The 27,039-nt window shown below is 42.4% G+C and overlaps 1 protein-coding gene across 1 annotated transcript in view; it reads right to left on the bottom strand.

Annotated features, from left to right (window-relative positions):
• Nucleotides 1-27,039, bottom strand: part of LOC135548597 (cytospin-B-like) — a 120,395-nt gene that overhangs the window by 27,331 nt on the left and 66,025 nt on the right. The window contains exons 6-12 of the mRNA XM_064978359.1: nt 26,353-26,426; nt 26,046-26,221; nt 21,125-21,321; nt 18,158-18,264; nt 17,032-17,104; nt 16,641-16,785; nt 13,684-13,786 (exon numbers count right to left, since the gene is read on the bottom strand). Of these exons, the coding sequence (XP_064834431.1) occupies nt 13,684-13,786; nt 16,641-16,785; nt 17,032-17,104; nt 18,158-18,264; nt 21,125-21,321; nt 26,046-26,221; nt 26,353-26,426 (875 nt within the window). The remainder of the gene's footprint in view (nt 1-13,683; nt 13,787-16,640; nt 16,786-17,031; nt 17,105-18,157; nt 18,265-21,124; nt 21,322-26,045; nt 26,222-26,352; nt 26,427-27,039) is intronic.

The following is a 27,039-nucleotide window of genomic DNA, read 5'->3' as shown; positions in this document are numbered from 1 at the left end:
CTCCACACTGCACTCTATTGCACTCCACAAAAGGAACACCTATGTGAGAATGCTATTCATTGACTACAGCTCAGTGTTCAACACCATAATGCCCTCAAAGCTCACCAAAGCTAAGGACCAAAGCTAAGGACCCTGGGACTAAACAGCTCCCTCTGCAACAGGATCCTGGACTTCCTGATGGGCCGCCCCCAGGTGGTAAGGGTAGGTAACAACATATCCGCCTCGCGGATCCTCAACACGTGGGCCCCTCAGGGGCGCGTGCTATGTCCCCTCCTGTACTCCCGGTTCACTCATGACTGCACGGCCAGGTACGACTCCAACACCATCATTAAGTTTGAAGATGACACAACAGTGGTAGGCCTGATCACCGACAACGATGAGACAGCCTATAGGGAGGAAGTCAGAGACCTGACCGTGTGGTGCCAGGACAATAACCTCTCCCTCTATGTGATCAAGACAAAGGAGAAGATTGTGGACGACAGGAAAAGGAGGACCGAAAATGCCCCATTCTCATCGACAGGATTGTAGAGCAGCAGGTTGAAAGCATCACCAACAAACGAACATGGTCCAAACACACCAAAACATGAAGAAGAGGGCACAACAAAACGTATTCCCGCTCAGAAGGCTGAAAAGATTTGGCATGGGCCCTCAGATCCTCAAAAGATTCTACAGCTGCACCATCGAGAGCATCCTGACGGGTTGCATCACTACTTGGTATGGCAACTGCTCTGTTTCCGACCGCAAGGCACTACAGAGGGTAGTGAGTACGGCCCAGTACATCACTGGGGCCAAGCTTCCTGCCATCCAGGCCCTAAAAATGGTCAAAGACTCCAGCCAGCCTAGTCATAGACTGTTCTCTCTACTACCACACGGCAAGCGGTACCGGAGCGCCAAGTCTAGGTCCAAGAGGCTTCTAAACAGCTTCTACCCCCAAGCCATAAGACTCCTGAACATCTAATCAAATGGCTACCAAGTCTATTTGCATTACCCCCCCTTTTACGCTGCTGCTACCCTCTGTTATTGCATAGTCACTTTAATAACTCTACCTACATGTAAATATTACCTCAATTACCTGGACTAACGGGTGCCCCCGCACATTGAACAGTACCCCTTGTATATAGCCTCGCTATTGTTTTATTTTTATTTACTTCTGCTCTTAAATTATTTGTTACTTTTATTCCTCTTTTTTCTTATTTTTTTTCTTAAAACTACATTGTTGGTTAAGGGCTTGTTAGTAAGCATTTCATTGTAAGGTCTACACGTGTTGTATTCTGCGCATGTGACAAATACAATTTGATTAAAACATTTTATTTGATTTAACCAGCTACAATAGCATTGTGAGTTTGGTTAACATTTGGGCATATACACTACCGGTCAAAATATTTAGAACACCTACTCATTCAAGGGTTTTCTTTATTTTTACTCTTTTTTACACTGTAGAATAATAGTGAAGACATCAAAACTATGAAATAACACACATGGAATCATGTAGTAACCAAAAAAGTGTAAAACAAATCTAAATATATTTTATATTTGAGATTCTTCAAATAGCCAGTCTTTGCCTTGATGACAGCTTTGCACACGCTTGGCATTCTCTCAACCAGTTCATGAGGTAGTCACCTGGAATGCATTTCAATTAACAGGTGTGCCTTATTAAAAGTTAATTTGTGGAGTTTCTTTCCTTCTTAATGCGTCTGAGCCAATCAGTTGTGTTGTGACAATGTAGGGGGTATACTGAAGATAAACCTATTTGGTAAAACACCAAGTCCATATTATGGCAAGAACAGTCCATAATTTCTTTAAGACATGAAGGTCAGTCAATAGGGAACATTTCAAGAATTTTGAAAGTGCAGTCGCAAAAACCATCAAGCATTCTGATGAAACTGGTTCTCATGAGGACCACCACTGGAATAGAAGACCCAGAGTTACATCTGCTGCAGAGGATAAGTTCATTAGTTACCAGCCTCAGAATTTGCAGCCCAAATACATGCTTCACAGAGTTCAAGTAACAGACACATCTCAACATCAACTGTTCATGGTTGAATTGCTGCAAAGAAAACACTACAAAAGGACACCAATAATAAGAAGAGACGTGCTTGGGCCAAGAAACACGAGTCCAAATTTGAGATTTTTGCTTCCAACTGCTGTGTCTTTGTGAGACGCTGTGTGGGTGAACGGAATATTTCTGCATGTGTATTTCCCACCGTAAAGCATGGAGGAGGTGTTATGGTGTGGAGGGGCTTTGCTCGTGACACTGTCTTTGATTTATTTAGAATTTAAGGCACACTTAACCAGCATTCTGCAGCGATACACCATCCCATCTGGTTTGGGCTTAGTGGGACTATCAGTTAATTTTTAACAGGGCAATGACTCAACACACCTCCAGAATGTGTAAGGGCTATTTGACCAAGAAGGAGAGTGATGGAGTGCTGCATCAGATGACTTGGGCTCCACAGTCCCCCGAACTCAACCAAATGGAGATGGTTTGGGATGAATCGGACCACAGAGTGAAGGAAAAGCAGCCAACAAGTGCTAGGCATATTTGTGGGAACTCCTTCAAGACTGTTGGAAAACAATTCCAGGAGAAGTTGGTTGAGAGAATGCCAAGAGTGCACAAAGCTGTCATCAAGGGAAATGGTGGCTATTTGAAGAATCTCAAATATAAAAAATATGTTATATTATATTTAAATATAGATTCCATATGTGTTATTTCATAGTTTTGATGTCTTCAATGTCGAAAAGAGTAAAAATAAAGAAAAACCCTTGAATGAGTAGGTGTTCTAAAACTTTGGACCGGTAGTGTAGCTGAACCAACATACAGTGTTGCCTTCGAACGACAAACACAAATTTGTAATTTTACTCAACAGGTTTTTATACATTCAACTCCCTATGAGTAAAGTTTGTTGAGTGAACAAACGTTTATACATTAGCAGAATGGCTTGTCCTTCTGAAGTCCACCCAACTCACAGAATAATGCTGATGAAGCAATTGGTTAAGTTGACTCTTTTTTACAGTGTAGATCCTAGTTGAATTGAGAGTAATTTCTTGTGTCCCCTTCTTCCTTTCCATGTTCTGTCAGATCCAGAGGGGATGTTGGGAAAAAGACACCCAGACATAGAGCTGTTTCCCCTGGGTGCAATCCCTGTAGGTCCCCTGACCCTGTCACTTAGTTGTCCTGCTGTCTGTCCCAGATGGGCTTCCTGTCACAGGGCTTCTGTGAGGATAGGGGTGGCTCAAATGCTGCAATGCATTCCTGAAGTTACAGAACGGTCACTTTGGCTGCATACCAAATGATACCCTATTCTGTGGATACACTGCACTGCCAAAAGTCTGGATTTAAAAGTAGTGCTCTAAATAGGGAATAGGGTGCCGTTTGGGATGGAGACTTTATCATTCTGCCGTTCTCAATAACAGATGCTGCTCTTGGGTCCAATTTATGGGATAGAAAGAAACATGTTATTACTGCCATTGTGTTATTAACAGCAAGGAACCTTACAATCTATTCCTTGATTCACTAGAGACTCAATCCATCCAGTACAAATGCACCAAACTAAAATCATGTAGATTAGAACAAGATATCCCATCACTGTGAGATCACTCATTGCCTCTCTATTATTGTCTCCCACCCAGGCAGACCTGCACAGTTATGTAGGCTGGGAGTTCCTTCCATACCTCCCTCTACTCTCCTCTCTCCTGTCCTGCCAGTCTGTGGACTGGAGCAGCAGCAGCTCTGAGCCCATTCTACTGTATGGGGATGAGACAGCCAGACACACTGATACATACACCCACAGGGTCTGTCTGACTCAGACAATGACTCATGGGTTGGGCAGGGAGGTAGAGGAGGGATGAAGGGGTCCATAGCCTGTGTGTGTGTATCTTGTCCTGAGGAGCACAGAGTTATATCCTGGTCTGGTCTGGCCATGTATGGGTGGGGGGTGGGGCGGGGGCAGAATAAAGGGGGATGGGGGATAGAGAGGGGGCACCATGAATGTTAAAACAACAGCAGACCCAATCATTACTCGGGGACCAGGCTCAGAAAAGCAAACACAGCATCAAGCGACAGGAAATGTCTCACTCTACACAAAAGACTGAGCTGCCCAGTTACTAGAACCAAAAGGAGAAAGAAATCAAATGAAAAGTATAGTGGGGGAGAGAGCGAGAAGAGGGGGAGAGATAGAGACAGAGAAGGGGCATAAGGGAGATTGAGAAGGAGAGAGGGGGTGAAAGAGGAGAGGAGGAGAGAGAGAAGTGGGCAAGCTAGATATGGATAGAGTGGGGGAGAGATTAATCAAGAGAGAGAGTATACATTTGCTTTGCTGGTAATCCAGCTGTACCTCTTTCCTGCAGTCAAATGACCAAATCGTCCTCTAGTGGCCTCATGGGTGGAATGTTTTTAATATTTTTCAAAATGTCATAATTAATAAACATTATTTTTTTAAACTCCCACCCTTAATATCCGGTGTTTCTATGTCAAAAGGTTTTGTTATATTTCAGTCTTCTGTCATGTCATGTATATAAAGTGTAATATTGGAATGCAAACTAAAAATTGAATATATTTCCACTCTATATTTTACTCTATATTTTAAGCCCATAATCATGTGTGTGAGGTGTAGGGCTGACCCCATTTTGTCAACTGGTCGATTGTTTGATCGATAGGCTGTTGGTCTACCGAAATTTCTTTCGTCGAGCAGTAGCAAATAACGCACAAAAAAGACCTCGATCTGATGTGAACGGATCCATTGTGGAGGCGGCACATTCCATTAGTCTAAGACATGCTACTGAAACTGTATATGGTTATATTATTTTTTATTTTACCTTTATTTAACCAGGCAAGTCAGTTAAGAACAAATTCTTATTTTCAATGACGGCCTAGGAACAGTGCCTTGTTCAGGGGCAGAACGGCAGATTTGTACCTTGTTAGCTCGGGGGTTTGAACTTGCAACCTTCCAGTTACTAGTCCAACGCTCTAACCACTAGGCTACCCTGCCGTAAGAACATGTAAGAACAATGACGCAACACAAATAAAAATTATTTTATTTTATAACAAATCGCTTTCTCCCACATTGGATAGTAGTCGCAGTCCGCGGTTCTGAATCACATCAGTGTGCTGTTGAATTGGCGCCTTTTCCTAGACCATGTTGCTATGTGCATAATAGAAAAGTTAACCAGCATATTGGTGTTGAGAACAATGCGGTGGAAGCAGCAGTGGAGTTAAGATAAAACAGCCATTGCCTTAATGGTCTAATAAAAGTGAGGAGAGAGGAAACCCCAACTTAATTAGGTCTATAATCAATAGCCTAACTGTTAAAGATGCCTGGCTTTATAAATCATCCATATACAGTATATCACAAAAGTGAATACACCCCTCACATTTTTGTAAATCTTTTCATGTGACAACACTGAAGAAATTACACTTTGCTACAATGTAAAGTAGTGAGTGTACAGTTTGTATAACAGTGTACATTTACTGTCCCCTCAAAATAACTCAACACACAGCCGTTAATGTCTAAACCGCTGGCAACAAATGTTAACCTGTGAGACATAATATGCAGCGCTCCTTACCTTCTTTTTCTTTATCCCCAGTATTTCCCACAACTAGCCAAGTTTATTCAGCACATCTGACTTCCCCTTTACCTCCTGAGCAACCAGTAAACAGTTCCCCACTTTTGGTTTATTCGTCACGTCCTCTGCATTCATTTAGCCGAGCTTGTTATAACCAATTTATTAATGTGATTATTATATATATTTTTTTAAATTACTTAATCTTTATTTAACTAGGCAAGTCAATTAAGAACAAATTCTTACTTACAATGACGGCCTACCCCGGCCAAACTTGGATGACGCAGGGCCAATTGAGCGCCGCCCTATTGGAATCCAAATCATGTGATTCAGCCTGGATTTGAACCAGGGACTGTAGTGACACCTCTTGCACTGAGATGCAGTGCCGTAGACCGCTGTACCACTCAGGAGCTATAGGTCAGGCCCTATTGGTCACGTGCATGCGATGCATACATATGTCATGTAAAGAGAGCAAGCGTTGAGGGAATATGGAATGTTTTTCCTAAATAAATTAGGGATTTTGGTAGCATAACTTTTCAGTCAGACTCCCTCTATGTAACGGCTTTCTTCTTCCTCTTCTGAGGAGGAGTAGTAGGAAGGATCGGAGGACCAAAATGCAGCGTGGTATGTATCCATAATGTAATTTAATGAGAATGAATACAGAATACAAAAAGAACAAGAGAAACAAAATGAACACCGAAACAGTCCTGAAATGGAAAATAATCACCCACGAAACACTGGTGGGAAAAGGCTGCAACTAACGACACCTGCCTCTGATTGAGAACCATACCAGGCCAAACACAAAAACACCACATAGAAAAAGGAACATAGACAACCCACCCAACTCACACCCTGACCATACTAAAACAAAGACATAACAAAAGAACTAAGGTCAGAACGTGACACTCTAGTCATTTGTGAGTCTTAATTATTTAATCAAACCATTTGCTTAAAGCATCAGACAAGCTCAGTGCATATAATTGTTTTGATTAAAACACATAGGATGTGTCTAAATAGGGAAAAATACATGTTTTAACATTTCAACCAATCAATTGGTCGAAAGAAGATTTGTTTAAGACAAATGTTTAAGACTACCAATAAACACTTTGTGTGACCCTGATTTAGCCCACTGCAGTAAAATATTAAGTAGATAACATACAGTATGATTGCATTAGGAAGCCCAGCCAGTCAGCCAGTCAGTAAGCCAGCCAGTCAGCCATACAATATCACCATCAGCTACGAAAACAAAGAAATTCCAATACTATAAAGAAAGCTCTCTACATACTACAGCACAAACCAACAGTCATCTCTCACTTTTTTATTTTGTTTCTCATATCTACCACACTGGCCCAACATATCGTCATTGGAGTTACAATAAAACCTTACAGTCAATATGCATTCGCGAGCCAATGATAACTAGCTTAGCGCAAAGACAGTTTTTGCGTTAAGTTAGCGCTAATGCTAGTTAGCATTGGCTTGTGAAACTACCTCTAACTTCCTTCATACTGGACGCAAGACATAACAATGGTATCCGGGAGTTTCTGACTCTGGGGAAGTAGATAAATAACCTGCTGACGCAACTCATGTGACTCAAAGCGAAAGAGAGCTGTGACACACTGGTCTGGACAGGAAGCCGTTGTAAATGCAGTATTTGCTCCGAGTTGTGCTTATTTCTGGATGAGCTTAGATTGGTTCTCTGGTTGTATTTTATTTCCTGTGGGGTTGAGACGTCACGTTATATTTACAAATCCAACAGATGTATTGGAAGGGAGCGGCGGTCGGGGGCTGTGTGTGGTTGGCCACATAGGTTTGAGGGAGAAAGAAAATAGCCTTTACAATCAATCAAGTCAGGAGGACTTCAAGTTAGGTTTTAGCCAGGTTAGTAGATAAAGGGCTTAATTTGCAAAATCCCGAACTATCCCTTTAAACCCTGGGCCCCTCTCCCTGTCTCTCTTTGTCTGTCCCTATTTCAGTAAAGGAGTGGGTGAACAAAGAAAAGGGAAGCTGCCGTAATATGCCATGCAATTAATCATGACAGCCTGACCAATGAAAGCCTGAAAGAAAAGCGCAGCCAGGGCCGGACAGGAAAGCACACACACACACACACACACACACACACACACACACACACACACACACACACACACACACACACACACACACACACACACACACACACACACACACACACACACACACACACACACACACACACACACACACACACACACACACACACACACGAGCGGCAGGTCTGTCTGTCTGTCTGTCTGTCTGTCTGTCTCTCTCTCGTGTTAGGAGGAGTGGCAGAAGTCAAATAGGATACAGGGGTACCAAGGCCTTTGTGTCAGTTTGAATTGTGTTGAGTAAGTATGTATCTCCCATATACATGGTACTTGAGGCAGGGAGAGTCATGGTGCATTTTAATCAATGCGTCTGCTGCCTCTCCCTACGGCCCACCCCAGCAGTATCATGACACAGTTCGAATGTCCCAATTATTCTGTCTAGATATACCCCCACCCCCCTATTCATTAGCTCCTTCCCTCTTCCTCACACTGCTGGGGGTCCTAGCTCGCCCCCGCTCTACCGCCAGTGGTGGTTGTGTTTGTTTCTCAGAGAGGGCCGGATGACCGAGGAAGGCCAATCTCCTCAGTTAGTCCCAGCTGAGGCTACGTTCTGTTCAGCCCAGACTGAAACTCCCAGCTAAGCCTGTCTGTTCGCCTTCTCCTCATTGTTCCCATCTTGAACAATAAACAAGGCTTATGTTTTGGTTATAATATAACAACATCAAAGACCACCATGATAAAAATACAGTGGGAAACCAGACCAGGTGGGGATCAGAACAAAACCTTTTGTTATTAAAGACTCTGTATTGATTGTGATTGAAGTGATTAACTGTCTGTGACCGGCAGTGGATTTCAGTACAACTGAGATACTGTAATCATCATTCAAACAGATCATTTGTCATGATGATAATGTCTTCTGCATGGCCTTTGGTCAAGGCATGTACATATGGTCTGTTTGAAGTGTGTGTGTGTGTGGAGGTGTCTGTGTTTGTGTGTGAAATCTACAAACAGTGAATGTTGATTTCCTGTGAGAGCGCTCTTTCTCTCCTCTCATCCACTCTGAGAGAGGCTAGCCAGCTCCCACAGGGCCCAGTCAATCAGAGCATCATTAAGGTCTTTGCTGATCGATTGTCTCTTCTGAGAAGCTGACATTTGAGGTGTTCTGAGAGCGGTCCCACCAAGCACGCGCCTCTCCTCCAGATGTTGACACACACACCACTGGAGAACATCTTTCAGGTCCCAGTGTGTGTCTGTGTGTGTGTGTGTGTGTGTGTATCTACTAATCTTGGTCACATTACCGTGGTGTTGTGTTTACCCCTTCTCCCCCGGGGGGGGGTATTGATCTCTTCCTCACCATGGCAACAGCACGGCCACCTCCAGCACTCACGTCACTGTGTGTGTTGTTTACCACGTTTAATGGTATCTCGTTGACCTTGTTAGTCGTTAGAGTATGGCCAGTGGCATGAGCCGTATTGGCAGGTTGACACACACACACACACGCAGACACACACACCGCCTGAGTGGGCGCATATATAGAGGCCCATGGCCATCATCACTGCTCCATTTAAGGGGAGAGGGCTCAGGTGAGATGTACGGGTATGTCCGCACGTACACAGTGGCTTCACACTGTATCTTGTTTTCAACATTAAAAACTGCAATAAACCTGCCATCCTCTTTTAGTTTGATGTGATAGGAGGACGGTGTTCAAAATCAAACACATAATAGCCAAGTTAGCCCTTCATCGTGATCAATAATGACCCTAGATTTATTATGCTAGTATTAACGTAATATAATAGCAACTAAATCAAATGAAAATCCTAGCATATAAAAATTATTCGAACCAGCAACCTTTCATTTACTGGCCCAACGCTTTAACAGCTAGGCCAACAGCCATCTAAATCCATCCCAGTAATTATTATTGACCACAGGAAAAGTATTGTAATAAGGCTTTGCATCCCCAATAGGAATATAGCTTCAAAATCTGCGTCCCAAATGGCACTCTATTCCCTATATAGTGTACTAGGGCTCTGGTCCAAAGTAGTGCACTATAAGGAAAAGGGTGCCATTTGGGACACACTGTGTCTTTAGTGGTTTTCACTTTAAATGGGATATAGCCCCCTCTTGATTACAGTAGTGCCTGCTTTTCCATCTTAATTTAATTTAGAGTCTTGTTTGACCACAGGCCTTGAAACAATACGTCTGTGGTATAATAACAACTGACCTCCAGCCAGGGGAAGGGGCTGTCTGAGAGAGAGGCCATTCTGGCTCCACGCAGACAGATGAGAAAATATATGAGGCCAGTTTCCTGACACCTACTTCAGCTGAGCCGTGCAACAGAGAGAACACACACACAGGCACGCACACCAGACACACGCACACACACCGCACACCACACACACCACACACCACACACACCGCAGAGTCAATATTCCTACAGGGCAGGTAAAATACTTCAAAGTGACAGTTAATTATGTCCCCATTACATGACCTCTTCAACTCGACAACATGATTTGGAGCTTTTAGAGTCCTGTTAGTTGGGACATATCATCTCACGACCCACCTTACTAAATGGAGCAAAATAGGTATCCCACAGAACAATACACTAAAATCTGTTGAAACTGAAAGGTATAACCCCCACTAACCTTTATCAAACCAGAACGATGGTTACATAGAAAAGGGAAAGGGATCTCAACTGCCCAACCTCCCGTTCTGTGTAACGCTATCAACATTATGGCCTCAGCCTGGCTAGCCAACAGCCTTAAGAAGAGATGTTGGACTGTGACAGGCTGTCTTGTCTCCACACATTAGCAGGTCATTAGTGGGCCTCTGTCGGACCAGGGCAGGTCGGCCATGACGGTGAACATAGTTGGTTGTCTGCTCTGACCTTTGCCCACCTGATATTAAGCTCAATTTATGGCCCTGGCAGTAACCTTTTCCTGTCCCAGGCAGCCGTGTGGTCAGAGAAGGCCTGTGGCCATATCTGTTCCTACTACTGGGATGTGCCATGAGATGGAATGTAATTTTAGAGCTCCAAACAGATGCCCATGGCATCAAATACAGATTAATGAATGAATTCAATAATGAATGAATTATTTAGACATGGACGGCTGTTGTCCTGACACAACAACACATGGATGTTTCTGCAGTATTATGCAACACTCAATGTTAATGTCATTGAGCATCTCACACGTGTTGTACAGCCGTTCACAAGTTTGGTCACGTTCCCCCTAAAAATATCTGGTGTGTTAAACCACCGAACCAACAATCTGAGGAGGAATTCAAACACATGGACGCTCACATGGAAATGATGCATCATCATATACTGTAACAGTCACCTCAGAGCCTATTCATTCCATGTACTGAAATAAATTCTCATCCAGCTATTAACCAAAGCCTCTTATTGCATTCCATAAACCAGAGAATGATTATTCTCCTCAGCAGAACCACTGAGTGTAAAAGTAGACCATAGAATACCAGTAGGTGCCAATGACTGAAACTGGAGGTAGCCTAGTGGTTAAGACCGTTGGGCCAGTAACCGAAAGGTTCGAATCCCCGAGCCGTCTAGGTGAAAAGCTGTCGATGTGCCATTGAGCAAGTCACATAACCCTAATTGCTCTGGATAAGAGAGTTGACTAAAATTAATACCCCACAGCTATATACCATTCAGTTTGTGTATGAAAGAAACAATCGGATAAGCAGTCAAGATGGAGACCATGTCCACCTCCCAGTTAAAGCAGAGCATAGCTGCAAATATAGCCATTGTAAAGTTGAGTCCATTCAGTTGGAGTGCTAGAGAAATAAACTTATCTACTGTAACTATCAATGTTGGCTGTTTTCATCACAGTGGATTTGCGGTGTCTTAGGAACATCAACAGTGAGTCAGAATTATGAACGAGGTACCATGGCAACAGAGGACAAGGTGGAGGGATGACTCATTTCACCATCAAACATGCCTAAAAACAGGAACTCTATTGATCTAACAACTCATTCAATCCTTTAAAGTTAGTCTATTTTTCAGTCACCTTTAACCTTGTATTAATTAGGGCTAGGCCCCTTTTTCTCCACCTCCTGTCTGAATGACGTGCCAAAAGTAAACTGCCTGTAGCTCAGGCCCTGAAGCTAAGATATGTATATAATTGGTACCACTGGAAAGAAAACACTTTGAAGTTTGTAGAAATTTTAAAATAATGTAGAATATAACGCAATAGATATGGTAGGAGAAAACCAACCAGAATTTTTTTTGAGAGAGACCGTCCTCTTAGAAATGCAAGAGAAAGGTCGTAAGGAAAATTATCTCCCTGGATGCAATTCCTATGGCTTCCACAAGGTGTCAGCAGTCTGAAAGAAATATCAGTTTTAGAAGGACACAGTCTTGGAAATTCGTGTTTGTGCGCCCCATGAAGACATTACGCACCTGCTAAAATCGGTTTCCTATTGAACATATTTCTTTCCGAAAGAAATATTATAGTTTGATTACATTTTAGGGTATCTGAGGAGTAAATAAATGTATTTTGACTTGTTGAAACAAAGTTTAGGGGTAGATTTTCGGATTCCTTTCTCTGCAAGTTGAACGAGTGGATTATTCAAATCGATGGCGCCAACTAAACTGACTTTTTGGGATATAAAGAAGGATTTTATCTAACAAAACGACCCTACATGTTGAAGCTGGGACCCTTTGGATGACAAATCAGAGGAAGATTTTCAACAAGTGAATATTTCATCGTTATATGTGAATGTATGAAATATTTTGATGTGGGGCGCCATCCTCAAACAATCGCTTGGCATGTTTTCGCTGTAATAGCTACTAAAAATTGGACAGTGCAGTTAGATGAACAAGAATTTAAGCATTCAGCCGATATAAGACACTTATATGTACCAAAATGTTGAAAATCCATAATATTTATGATTATTTTTTTGAATTGAGTGCCCACCAATTTCACTGGAAGTTGTCTCGCTAGCAGAACACCGATCCTTAAGAAGTTTTAATATCCTTATTGACCTGTGTGCTTGGTTGAGCAAAGTACGGCAGTCTGTCATTTAATTGAACTGAAACCCTTGGACAAGGCCATTGTTAGGCTAAGTAGAGTAGTGGTGTTGAGCTTAGCCCGAAATGGCACCCTATTCCCTATGTAGTGCAATATATAGGGAATAGGGTGCGATTTCAGTCGCAGCCTTGGTGCTACTGTAAGCTAGCGAGCACACCCCATACTGCGATGGAATTTAGTTAAGAGGGAGAACAGTGCACACACACCCACATGTTCCACTGTATTCTTTGTACTGGATCCCTTTGCATTGAGGATGATTTGCTGACATTAATGATATCATCTCACACACTGAGGACAGGTGAGGTGAGGGTTTGTCTGTGTGTAAACACAGCAGACTATTATGTAAAAACAGCCTAAAACCTCAATACGCTCTTTAAGCCAACATGTTCCAATGAGAAGCACAGTTTATAGTATAAAGCCTTAGGCAACACTTTATAAATACGTGCACATATAAGTAAGTCACTAATTTGTTGTTTGTAAGTGTGTATATTACCAGCTATAAGGCCTTTATTTGGTCTTATTAGTTACACTGTATATTAGGCCTTTATTACTTGTGTTTTTACTCTAACATTATAAGTCATGTGTCATTGGCCAATCTTTAATAATCTCCTTGTTAGTCATAATAAAGACATATTAAATAAATGTAATAATTGATTTGTATTTAATAAAGAGCAAGTTAAACAAGAAAGAGATTCTTCATAATCTGTCTCAATGTGCGACTAATAAGGACATAGTATCTTAAGATGGGTTTTCCTATACTAAAGTGTTCCCCACAAACCTTGGATTTTTAGGAACATTCACTGTACAGTATGGCCTGCATGACATATGCCTGATATCTAGCGAGAGAGAGAGAGAGAGAGAGAGATAGCAACAGAGAAAAAGAGGGAGAAAGGAGAGAGAGAGAGGAGAGAGAGTGAGAGGGTCAGAGAGACGGAGAGAGAGAAAGCGAGAGAAAGAAGGAGGAATTTGATAGGGTTATGTATTGAGACAGGTCTCTGACCCAGGGCCCTTACCGGATAGCCTTCTGTTTTCTTCTGGCACCACTTCAGTAGAGCGTTCCTCTTAGATCCCCCGTACTCCCGCGCCAGTGCAGCCAAGGGGTCCTTTCTTTCCACACTGACACCGCGGAAAGACAACGCAACCAATGACAGAGAGGGAAACAGAAGTTATGGCATCTGACCTGTGTGTTGGGTCTCCATCAACCTCACATACAGTAAATATGCATGCAGGCACACGCACGCAGGCATACGCACGCAGGCATTAGAACGCACGCACGCAGGCACACGCACGCACGCACGCAGGCAGGCACGCAGGCAGGCAGGCAGGCAGGCAGGCAGGCAGGCATGCACGCACGCACACACACACACACACACACACACTGTCGCTGATGTGATCTCCTGGGCTGTCATAATGAAAGCTAGTTGTCTCTTTGGCCATGGGAACCTAAAGAGTCCTTGGTCGCACTGAGCTACATGGTCCAGTTTGAACACTAAAACATTTAGTTTATTTCATGTTACGACATACTAGAGCTTGGGGAATCGGGAATTGTCATATCAAATGTTGCTTTTTAAAAGCCAGTGTATGAATTCACTGGTGACATACATTTGCGAAAACAATACCAAATATAAACACATTTGCGGAGCAACAAAAATGTTCACATACTGTTGTTTGTGTCCGTGACAATGTAGAGATCTAGACAATCTAGTGTTTGTGTGTTGTGTGTGTGTGTGTTGAGAGTTTAATAGTATAACATTGGGTCACCCTCGATATTACATTAATTATGCATGTTTGTCATTAGCTCTAGATAAACAATGAAAAATTATGTGACCGTAAACATATCTCCTGTATTGAAGTGATTGTTTTTGAGAGATTTTGATTTTATTATTAATTTATTTTAATTTAGTCCTTATTTGGACTAATCTTCCAAGATTTCATAAACATTCAAATACAATGTTTTCTACAATCCCATTTTCACATATAACACACTGTTATAAACAACAAACATAATACACTGCCATATTGACCAGATACATACTCTAACAGCCTGAACAGATAGATTGGTTCCTTCATCTACCATAGTCCTGCACAACTTGGGTTGAGGCCTGAATGGAGATTTAATGAATCTTGAGTTCGGTCGTCACAACAAATGTAATCTGCTGTTTATTTAACATTTCTCTCTGACTCATCTCTTCCAAGTTTACTTCTACTGTGTCTACTAGCGCACCAGAACAGAAGGCTCTCGGGACTCTCTGTATCAAACCATGGGTTTCAGTCAGTGTGCACGTCCCAAATGGCACCATATTCCCTATATAGTGCTCAATTTTTGACCAAAGCCCTATGGGCTCTGGTTAAAAGTAGTGCACAATATAGGGAATAGGGTGCCATTTAGGACGTAACAGTCTGTAAAAACTGGGGCAATTCGGTGATAGATACAGTATGATCAACACGCTGCCAGCTTGTTACTGATCTAATAGTGAATAGTATGACTAACACCGAGTGCATGACTGTTAAGATCTCTCAGTATGAATATGGATGAAAGTTTGTGGGTGTGTATCTGCATGTGTCATCTACTCAGTGTTTCCTCTGGAAAAAATGTGTAGCTGATACCACCTAAAATGTACTTTCCACATCCAGAAATGAGCCCAATAACATTATTGGGGGATCCCGAGTGGTGCAGCCGTCTAAGGCACTGCATCTCAGTGCTAGAGGCATCACTACAGACACTGGTTCGATTCCAGGCTGTATCACAACCGGCTTTGATTTAGAGTCCCCTAGGGCCGCGCACAATTGGCCCAGTCGTCCGGTTAGGGTTTGGCCGTCATTGTAAATAAGAATTTGTTCTTATTAACTGACTTGCCTAGTTAAATTAAAGATAAATAAGAAAATATATAAAAAATGTTATTATTTTAACATTGGACCATGCATATAGCTAATCAAATGTGATATTTTAACTAGTTAGTCTGATATTGATTCAATTTATGTACCAAAAATATTGCATAAACAGTGAATATAGGGTAACCTACCTACCACTCGGGGTAACACCCCCCCCGACTGTACCTCTCACAGAAACCACTTTATGTTACCAGAATAGGTAAATAGATAAGCTATTCTACTATGGGGCGTCCAGTTTTTCGTGCACCGCGGCAGAAATATTTTTTCATGTTCCTTATTTTTGGGGCGTGGAGGCGACGATTTTCCCATGGCGCAGCGCCACAGCAAAATGACTGCAACGGAAACACCGCATCTAGTGCAAGTGTTCCCAACATCTCATTCCCCAGGGCCCTCTTTTTCACATTTGTATGTCACACTTGATTTTGTTTAATTTAAGGGACCTAGGGAAATGTGTTGTTTTGAAGCTCATTCCATTCTACGTAGTTTAACAAGACTCATGACATATTTTAGATAGGCTGTTTAATGATAATAATGATAATCATTTTTGATAAGGAATACAAAGTCAAGACCGAATTTCCCCAAATGTTATTCCACTATCAAATATTAGAATTTATATGAACACTCAATATTTTCCAGAAAGTGAATTGATAGCAACAGTCACACATTTGATAACATTACTTCTCAAGCAAAGTAAAAAATGTAATATTTCTTGACTAGGTCATAGCTCAGCTTCTGAATGTCATAGAGACAAACCAAAGATCTCCCCATGTGCAGTCACGTCTACCTCAGGCAGTTTACCTCTTGTTTCTAGCCTAAAGCATCGCAGGGTCATGTGTCGTTATTGATCGGTTTATAGAAAGGCGCTAAAAAAAACAACATCCAAAATCCAAATAATAATAGTTTGTTTACCCCTCAAATCATGGAAGGTCCCGCGACCCCCAAGAAAAGTTGGGAACCCCTGATCTACTGTATGTGTATGAACCGGTGATGATGTGTGTAGTGATACATGTGTGTATGTTTCTGTGATCAATGTAGTTGTGTGGGCTCTTTCTCTAAATCTGCAGTGAGGAGGGCCCACCTGAGCTTGCTGTTGTTCTTGTTGTAGCTCATAGAGTGGCTGCGGCTGCTGAAGGTTGCTGGGGACTTGATGACCGACTCCAGGGAAGGACTCTTCCTCATAAGGCTGCTGGGCTTCAGCTCATCCCCAGAGCCCCCATACTTATCTGGGAAACACAGGAATCAGGAACCAGGGACGGGGGAGGTAGAGGGGGAAGGAGGATGTGCAAAGGATGTGACTGTTGTGACGGTTTGTAGTTAGTCAAATGTGCTGATGAAGGCAAGATGCCAGAATGCGTTGGTTTCAATGATAAAGAAGCGTTTTGATCTAATTGGTGTTTTACAAAGTTATATATATATATATACAGTATCTGTGCTACTTTTATACTTGCTCTCTCTACAGTGTCACGTACCTGAATGAGAGAACTCTCCATGGTTAATCCTTTTCTCCAGTGTCTTTGAGAGCGGTTTGATAGACGATTGCCTCTACAGAAACAAAAACAAAAAATTAATATCATGTCCTATTCATGTCCTACACATGATGATAAAAAAAGTGACAACCAAACTTGTAACACTTTACATTATTAGTAATGGTTATAATGTATTTAAAGGCTTTACAAAAGCTTTATACATTTAGTCGGTAATAAACAGATAAAAAAATAAATATATATAACTAGGCAAGTCAGTGAAGAACAAATTCTTATTTTACAATGACGACCTACCCCAGCCAAACCCGGACGACACTGGCCCAATTGTGCGCCGCCCTACGAGACTCCCAATCACGGCCGGTTGTGATACAGCCTAGTGGTAGGGTAGCTTAGTGGTTAGAGTGTTGGACTAGTAACTGAAAGGTTGCAAGTTCAAACCCCCAAGCTGACAAGGTACAAATCTGTCGTTCTGCCCCTGAACAGGCAGTTAACCCACTGTTCCTAGGCTGTCATTGAAAATAAGAATTTGTTCTTAACTGACGCCTGGTTAAATAAAAATAAATAATAAATTGACACCTCGAGCACTGAGATGCAGTGCCTTAGACTGCTGTGCCACTTAGGAGCCCAACAACAGATTGGTTGATATTTTAGTCCAAGGGTCCACAATTCATGGGTCGGAACATAGGATAAATAATTTGTTCACTGCAAATTGATTTCAAACCTTGATTACATTGAGATACTATCACATATGTTTCTTTATTGACATTATTATTATTATTATTTTCTATTTATTTTTCTATTTAGAGGCGGCAGGTAACTTAGCAGTTAGAGCGTTGGGCCAATATCCAAAAGGTTGCTGTTTCGAATACCCGAGCCGACTATGTGAAAATCGGTTGATGTGCCCTTGAGCAAGGCACTTAGCCCTAATTTGCTCCAGGGGTGCCGCAATACTATGGCTGACCCGGGAAAACAACACATTTCACTGCACCTATCCGGTGTATGTGACAATTTCCCTAATTAAAATCACTTTGAGCTGATTTTACAGTCTTTTATGTCCACCCCTACTGGGTAACCCTGTTGTCGTCCATACTGAAGAGGGCCTGTACTGTACCTGGATGGGGGAGACAGCAGCTGCGGGTGCTGTGCGGACAGGGATCCCACTCAGAGGGCTTCTAGGTGAGGAGTGCATCTGTACCGTGTGTCCAGGACCAGGTCCATCTGCAAGGCCCAACACATGAGTGTGCATTAGCCAAGGGCAGCTATTTAATTGGAAATTGAAAGAGATTCATTGTATACCGTATTCCATGGTGATGTTCCATGGAGTCCTATCACTGTATCTGCTTACCCCGTTAAGCAATTAGACCTTTAAGTTTAGGCTGTTTAAGCTATGATGTAACAGGCAAGGGTTTCTTCTCTATCACTGCTGCTAAACCAGGAAAGTTTCCCCTCAGCAGCCTTCCCCTCGGCCTGACATCCAGCGTAATTTACGGGCCACAATTTTCATTCATAAACTCAGCAAAAAAAGAAACGGCCCTTTTTCAGGACCCTTTCTTTCAAAGACAATTCGTAAAAATCCAAATAACATCATAGATCTTCATTGTAAAGGGTTTAAACACTGTTTCCCATGCTTGTTCAATGAACCATAAACAATTAATGAACATGCACCTGTGGAACGGTCGTTAGCACGGTAGGCAATTAAGGTCACAGTTATGAAAACTTAGGACACTAAAGAGGCCTTTCTACTGACTGAAAAACGGCAAAAGAAAGATGCCCAGGGTCCCTGCTCATCTGCGTGAACGTTCCTTAGGCATGCTGCAAGGAGGCATGAAGACTGCAGATGTGGCCAGAGAAATAAATTGAAATGTCCGTACTGTGAGACGCCTAAGACAGCGCAACAGGGAGACAGAACGGACAGCTGATTGTCCTCGCAGTGGCAGACTATGTGTAACAACACCTGCACAGGATCGATACAACCGAACATTACACTTGCGGGACAGGTACAGGATGCAAACAACAACGAGTTACACCAGGAACGCACAATCCTTCCATCAGTGCTCAGACTGTCCACAATAGGCTGAGAGAGGCTGGACTGAGGGCTTGTAGGCCTGTTGTAAGGCAGGTCCTCACCAGACATCACCGGCAACAACGTCGCCTATGGGCACAAACCCACCGTCGCAGGACCAGACAGGACTGGCAAAAAGTGCTCTTCACTGACGAGTCGCAGTTTTGTTTCACCAGGGGTGATGGTCGGATTAGCGTTTATCGTCGAAGGAATGAGCGTTACACCGAGACCTGTACTCTGGAGCGGGATCGAGTTGGAGGTTGAGGGTCCGTCATGGTCTGGTGTGTCACAGCATCTTCGGACTGAGCTTGTTGTCATTGCAGGCAATCTCAACGCTGTGCGTTACAGGGAAGACCTCTCTTCCCTCCTCTCTCATGTGGTACTCTTCCTGCAGGCTCATCCTGACATGACCACCAGCCATACTGCTCGTTCTGTGTGTGATTTCTTGCAAGACAGGAATGTCAGTGTTCTGCCGCGGCCAGCGAAGAGCCCGGATCTCAATCCCATTGAGCACGTCTGGGACTTGTTGGATCAGAGGGTGAGGGCTACGGCCATTCCCCCCAGAAATGTCCGGGAACTTGCTGGTGCCTTGGTGGAAGAGTGGGGTAACATCTCACAGCAAGAACTGGCAAATCTGGTGCAGAGCATGAGGAGGAGATGCACTGAAGTACTTAATGCAGCTGGTGGCCACACCAGATACTGCCTGTTTCTTTTGATTTTGACCCCCCCTTTGTTCAGGGACATATTATTTAATTTCTGTTAGTCATATTTCTGTGGAACTTGTTCAGTTTATGTCTCAGTTGTTGAATCTTGTTATGTTCATACAAATATTTACACATGTTAATTTTGCTGAAAATAAATGCAGTTGACAGTTAGAGGATGTTTCTTTTTTTGCTGAGATTATCTCCTCGATGATACAAGAGGCAGCAGATCGCTCCAAAACAAGCATCTCTCTCAGGAATGTCTGTGGCCAGTCTATAGAGTAATCATATCTCCTATTCCTTTCCTTTCAAATCAAATAAAAGTGTATTGGTCACGTACACAGTTTAGCAGATGTTATAACGGGTGCAGCTAAATGTTTGTGTTATTAGCACCTAACAGTGCAGTAAAATGTCAAACAAGTACGCCAATAATAAAAAACGAAAACAAGAAATCAAGGAATCGTCACACCCTGACCATAGTTTGCTTTGTATGTTTCTATGTTTTGTTTGGTCATGGTGTGATCTGAGTGGGCATTCTATGTTGTGTGTCTAGTTTGTCTGTTTCTGTGTTTGGCCTGATATGGTTCTCAATCAGAGGCAGGTGTTAGTCATTGTCTCTGATTGGGAACCATATTTAGGTAGCCTGTTTGGTGTTGGGTTTTGTGGGTGATTGTTCCTGTCTCTGTGTTTGCACCAGATAGGGCTGTTTTGATTTTTTCACATTTCTTGTTTTGGTAGTCTATTCATGTATAGTTTCTTTATTAAAGAACCATGAATAATAACCACGCTGCGTTTTGGTCCGCCTCTCCTTTGACTCAAGAAAACCGTTACAGGAATGTCAAAATGAATTCAATGAACAACCCAAATAACACTGTATCAGTAATCCAAATGCAATCTATTCTTATACTGTATACATCTAAAATATATACAAAAAATGATATGTACAGCAGTAGATGTATTAGAGTGAGCTACATAATCAATACAGTCACATGGACAGCAGAGCATACCATAGGTGACCATACATGCCTCCACTGTATAAACATGATAGATCTATCTTAAGCAGACAGACCGGCTGCCAGCTGTTCTCCTATTGTGCAGACAAGTCAGGTATGATATCTGTAAAGAGGCCTGTGCTTGACTGAACTTGCCTGGTGCATTGGAACCAATGGAATAGTCCAACCACCCCACCCCCTACCTGGCAACCCAGGGAGGTACAGTCAAATACTCATAACTTTGAAAGAAAACAAATAATATTTTAACCCAGGTCTGCCGGGCTTGTGTGGAGGAGTGAGAAGGAGGGATGTTCTGTGCTTACTCTGTACAGCTGTGTCAAAGGACTTGATGAGGAATTTGACGGTGGCTCCGGGCTCTGAGGGGGAGGAGGCAGCGTTGCCGTTGGTGTTAATGGGCGAGGAGGTGGACTGGGTCTGGGTGGTCTGGGTCATGGGGATGCCACACCAGTGAGGACTGCCATCTGCATCTGAGAAACTCTCAGAGTCATCATGCAACGACCTGAGAAAGACAAAGGGGAAGAGATGCTCACAGTATACATTATGGCACAACACGTAGCAGGTAGAAGTGCTTTTACAGTGAGATATATACCTTACCAGGGGTTTTGAACAGAACATTATTTTAACTCAGTAGGTGTTATCAGAACAATGGTTTAGTATTTATTTCGTCAATCAATGTTCTAAAGAAAGGTAATGATTGAAGATGATGTTTGCCCATCGCATTGACTGTTGCAATATTTGCACAATTGATCAGAAGTATATTGTGTACAAGTATGTACAGTTCACGCTTCAGATGATGGAACAGTCAATAGCTGGTTCTAACACCCAAAAGTGCAAATAAAAAAAGGTTTACTCCATCTGTATCTTATGGACATTGGACAAAGCCTGAGTGAGTGAGTGATAGAGGATTGTCACAGATGGATGGATGGGGAAGGGGTGAGAATAGAACTGAAGTAAAGAATCTGGTGAGGAGGAAGTAGAACTCCCAAAGAGAATGAACTCAAACAAACACACGCAGACAAAGTCGGGACTAGAGTCATTTCATTTATTGACTTTCCAAAGATGAAATAAAAAAAAAGTTTAAACAGATGGACAAACACCTTACATTGACTATTTCTCTAAATAAACAGCATTGTATATTTGATCTGTCTCAATAAGATTTAACCTTAAAGTTAAATTAAACAGTTGCACATTCACTTGTTGAACTGTTGAGCAGTTCACAGACAGAATAAAGGTATAATCACCACACAGTTACCACCATATATGTCTTATGATGGGGTGGTCTTTTTTGGGCAATATCGACAGTACTCAAAGTTAAACATTACCAGCACGTCTGTCTGTTTCTGGTCGAGTACTATGGCTTTTGTATGACGGCATCCACTGAATAGTCCTGTTACTCTGTAATAATAGTCATTATAACCTGAGGTTTACAGGATGGCAGTTGGTCATTATACATTTCTAATGGGTGTCACAACACCAGCATCACTTCAGTGATCCAACGTTTACCCTGTAGCGGTACTCAGAAACTAGAGGCTTTTTATTTGACCTGATGGGGTTTGTTTATTTTAGGCTGGATCATGTTGTTGTATTGTATTGTTGTATGTTTAATTATGTCATGTATTGATTGTTGCTGCCTTCTTGGCCAGGTCTCCTTTGAAAAAGAGACTCTGGGTCTCAATGGGCTTTTCCTAGTTAAATAAAGGCTAAATAAATTATAATGACTTCAAAATGAGTGATAAAGCATTCAAAATATATTTTGTTGATATAGCCTGCTGAAGTTTAGAGTGAAATATAATGGTTAAGAGATACTATACAGGACATTTTGAAATTGTGAGTTTTAGGCACGGCTGTAAGTCTGAGGCAGTAAGGACTGAATTGGGCAGTGATCAGCAGTGGATTACCCTTATGGCTTAAAAGCACGGCGGCCTTCCTGTGTGGACATTATTAGTGATGACGTGATAATTATCAGTGATAATGTAATAATATACTGTCTGTGATTCAGTGTTGTTGTCTGGAGGCAAAACTCAAACTGGTGAGCTGAACTTAAACAGTAGCCAGATGATTACACACACAACCTAGGACCACTGACCAGTGCAGGTTCTTGATACTTTAACATTCTTGATATTCTGTTAAATATCGCCATCTAGTGGTCAATTATCACAACACATTATCAGATTCACATTATGAACACCAGAGCACATGACTAATTTTTTGTAGCCATGAATAATCTCACACACTTAAAGTGAACTGATTTTGGTTATTACCATAATTAAAAAAATATATATCATCCAAGCTTTTTTAAGTAATAGATATTCCAGACTGTCAGTTAGAAGAAACATAATAATAACCACAGGTGCAGAACTGATAGGAAACTTGAACAAAATGAGTATTAGAACAGTAATCTACCAAAAGACCAATAAAACCAACTCTGACCAACAAAATAACTTGAAAAGTTTGTCTGTTTGTCTTTTCAAAGTTGTATTTGGCCCATAATGTAGTAATGAAACCTAACTTACAACATGAATCCGACTCATAGTAATAGCTGGCAGTTTCCAGTGGATAAGCAGACTGTTTTGTTTTCAGTCAACCCTCAGAGACTAAACAAAAAATGTGTCTCATTCTCAAAATATTTAGCAACACATTGAGTAAGTGAATATTCACCACTAAGGCAATTTAAGTGTCTAAAAGCAAATCGGAATCAGTAACAGAAACTCCTCATATCAGATCATCTCTTGACAGACAGAGAGTAGAGCTTCCCACAAACAAATACCACTGAAAACATTGCAAACAATAGAGATAAAAATGTGTACAGAATTTTTGAAAGATCTCACGGAGAAAGATGCCTTCATTTGGAAGTTTAACAGTAAACTCCAGTCTGACTCTGTCTCTCTGTCTGGGGCAAATATTGCATCTGTTACTGGTCAATCAACCTTGTTAATAAACTCATCAGAATGACATACCAGATGATGGAAAAGTTTGTATGGTAATATCGATCAAAGCAACTGTGTACAATAATACTGTCAGTCTGTCTTCAGAGGCTCCTGATGTCATGTGGGTGGACTTTTTTACCGCCCCTCTACTGCAGTCTTGGTATCAAAACTGGCCCCAGCCCCGAGTCTGCAAAACAAGACGGAAACACAGAGACAACATGAATTGCAATAAATATGAAATATACCCTCTTAAAAAGCTATGTACTTGCATTGGACATTTATACTGTATGTAGCACAACCGGAGTGGTGTGTTTTTCTAAAGACACTGCAGTTAAGGCTCTGTCCTCTGTCTGTTCTTCTCTCTCTCTCACCATGCATCTCTTAACTGGCTAATGAAGTCAAAATCTTCCACATGTGTGAGATCAGTATACAATGCTATACAGACCAAATGTTGTTTATTTGATCAAGCAGTGATAGCATGAGTACAAATAAATCATTCCATGTCATACTACAAGACATTTCTCCAGAGGAACCAAGAGGCTCGGTAAAGGATTGATTCAACAGAACAGCAGGTGGCGCCAAGTACCATAATAAAAGTTTAGTAGCAGGGTTTTTTTTTACAGTGGAAATTAAGCAAAGCAAACCCCAGCCCACCCAAATGAAAGGACACAGACTACTAATAGTTTGTGCAGCTGTCAGTCAGCGAACCAGACAGACAATCAGTGAGAAGCAGCGGAAGCAGTGCAGGAAGGAAAGTCAGAAGTTCTAGATCAGCAGTAGCATTCCCTCTAAAGGCAGCATTCATCGAGCTCGCAGTGCAGTGGACTCACCTGGGCTTTCTATAAGGAACCATGTCTGAGAGAGGGACATCCTTGAGAGAACAAACGATCTCAGGGAGGAGGGGAGCTTCTGGTCTGGTACGTCGCAGGTACGTACGGGGAAAGGAAAGTACTGCATTCTTCTTTACCTTATAATTTACACGTTTACATGTTTTATGTCAGGCCAGCTATATTAGAAACTATCTGATGAGCGCTGTATGTATAGCATTAACAATACTGGCCTTATTTGCCTCTCATCATACTGTCACTGCCACTGTCACTGCACAGGAGACACAGGACCAATGGGCTGAGCTTTCATCAACACACCGACCAATCACGTCCCTGGCACAACAGGTCATGTTGTACTGCAGGGGTGGGCAATCATTTAGTCTTGAGGGCAACATCGGGAGAGATGGTCGTCATTTGAACACGTATAAGTCCATTATAATTTCAACATACTTTCTACATAGTTTAGACGTTCAACAGTCGCCCCAAATGATATTTGTTTTACTCAAACCTACCCGGGTCAGACTGAACGGGCTCGCGGGCCGGATCTGGCCTGCGGGCTATATGTCACCCACCCGTGGTGTGCAGGTAGCCACATGAAACACAGAGGATTTATGTTATGGCTCCTAAAGTGTCTGTCTCAGTTTATATTTTGACGAGAACTGACTCAAAAAGTTTAGTGCTGCTGTCAGTGCTATCTCGGCAGCAGCCTTTCTAGGTAGAGCTTAGACCACTATATTAGTGCTACACTATTCAGACAGCGCAGCTTGTCTCAGTGAAGTGCTAGGGTCCACTGCTAGCCCAGTGTGTTACAGTTGGTGGTGGTGAGTGGTAGACAGACTGGTAGAGCAGTCAGAATATTGCAGCAGGAACCAGATGGACAGACAGAGATACTGCAGGAGGGGACTGCCTGCCAATCCTCTTTAGCAAATATTGGCAGGCAAGGTAACGTGACGTCAAATCTGAATTTTTGGGGAAGCCTCTTAAAAGGGAACCGATTAATGACATATTGAAATTCAAAATGTTTCTTCCAGCTCTGCTCCCTGTAGCCTCCCATACGGCATCCTATATGATACTGACCACAATATTGAACACACGCACAATCAGTGGGATATGGCAAGCCCAAGAGTAGCAGCAGCTCCAGGACAGAGTAGATAGGGCCCAGTGCTGAGAGGGAGCGAGAGGGGAAAGGCTAGGTAAAGGGATAAGAGATTGGATGTTGGATAGAGGCGTGAGGGATGAGTACAGGAGGTATACTTTAGGTCTTTTCAAATCTGGCCCATTAAGGTCAATTACACTTCTGGGTTTCATTCTTCCCTTCTAATCAGGGACGGATTTAGACCTGGGACATGAGATGAGTAAATGCAAATATCAGGTAGAAACAAAAACCAGAAGTGTTTTTCGGCCCTGGAGGACCATAATTGAATTGCCCTGCTGAATGTACTAAACCCTCCCAGCCATACGGTACGTACTTGACTCCCTTCTGCAGCTCCAGGTCTGATGAGAGCTTGGCGCTGCGCCCCTGCTCCTCCTGTAACCTCCTCCTCAGAGAGCGGATCTCCTGCTGGGCCTCTACCTTGATGTCATTGGCCACCACCACGGCTGTCTGGAGGTCTGCCTGGAACCGCCGCCACTCCTCCTTCTCATCCTGAACACACACACACAGTATACCATAAGCATTATGATTGTCTTCACATCATAGCAGTGACAAACCTTGACCATCTTAACCACCAGCAAAGCACCCGAAAGTATAAAACCACTAACAGTCAGATACTCTACCTTCATCTGTTTACTCAAGATCTTCAGCTGCCTCTCCACTTCCGACTTCTGCTCCTCTAGCTTCTTGAGTTGGTCTATAAAGATAGATAAATATGCCATTACTTTGAAAACAGCAACCACAGAATACATCCGTGAGAGGCGCATATCACAAGTGGAGGAACTGCAGCCATATCTTAGTCTGATTAATGTGTACAGTACATCTAACACGGCCTCTTATATTAGTGGTACTACATGGCTACTACACTGAGTGTACAAAACATGAAGAACACCTACTCTTTCCATGACATAGACTGACCAGGTGAAAGCTATGATCCCTTATTGATGTCACATGTCAAATCCACTTCAATCAGTGTAGATGAAGGGGAGGAGACAGTATTTTCAAGCCTGGAGACAATTGAGACATGGATGGTGTATGTATACAATTCAGAGGGTGAATGGACAAGACAAAATATTTAAGTGCCTTTGAACGGGGTATGGTAGTAGATGCCAGGCAAACCGGTTTGAGTGTGTCAAGAACTGCAACGCTGCTGGGTTTTTCACGCTCAACAGTTTCCCGTGTGTATCAAGAATGGTCCACCACCCAATGGACATCGAGCCAACTTGACACAACTGTGGGAAGAATGGAGTCAACATGGGCCAGAATCCCTGCGGAACACTTTCGACACCTTATAGTCCATGCCCCAATGA

This window comes from Oncorhynchus masou, chromosome 11, assembly GCF_036934945.1.
Source record: "Oncorhynchus masou masou isolate Uvic2021 chromosome 11, UVic_Omas_1.1, whole genome shotgun sequence".
Classification (NCBI taxonomy): Eukaryota; Metazoa; Chordata; class Actinopteri; order Salmoniformes; family Salmonidae; genus Oncorhynchus; species Oncorhynchus masou.
This window is presented reverse-complemented; position numbering and strand designations above follow the sequence as displayed.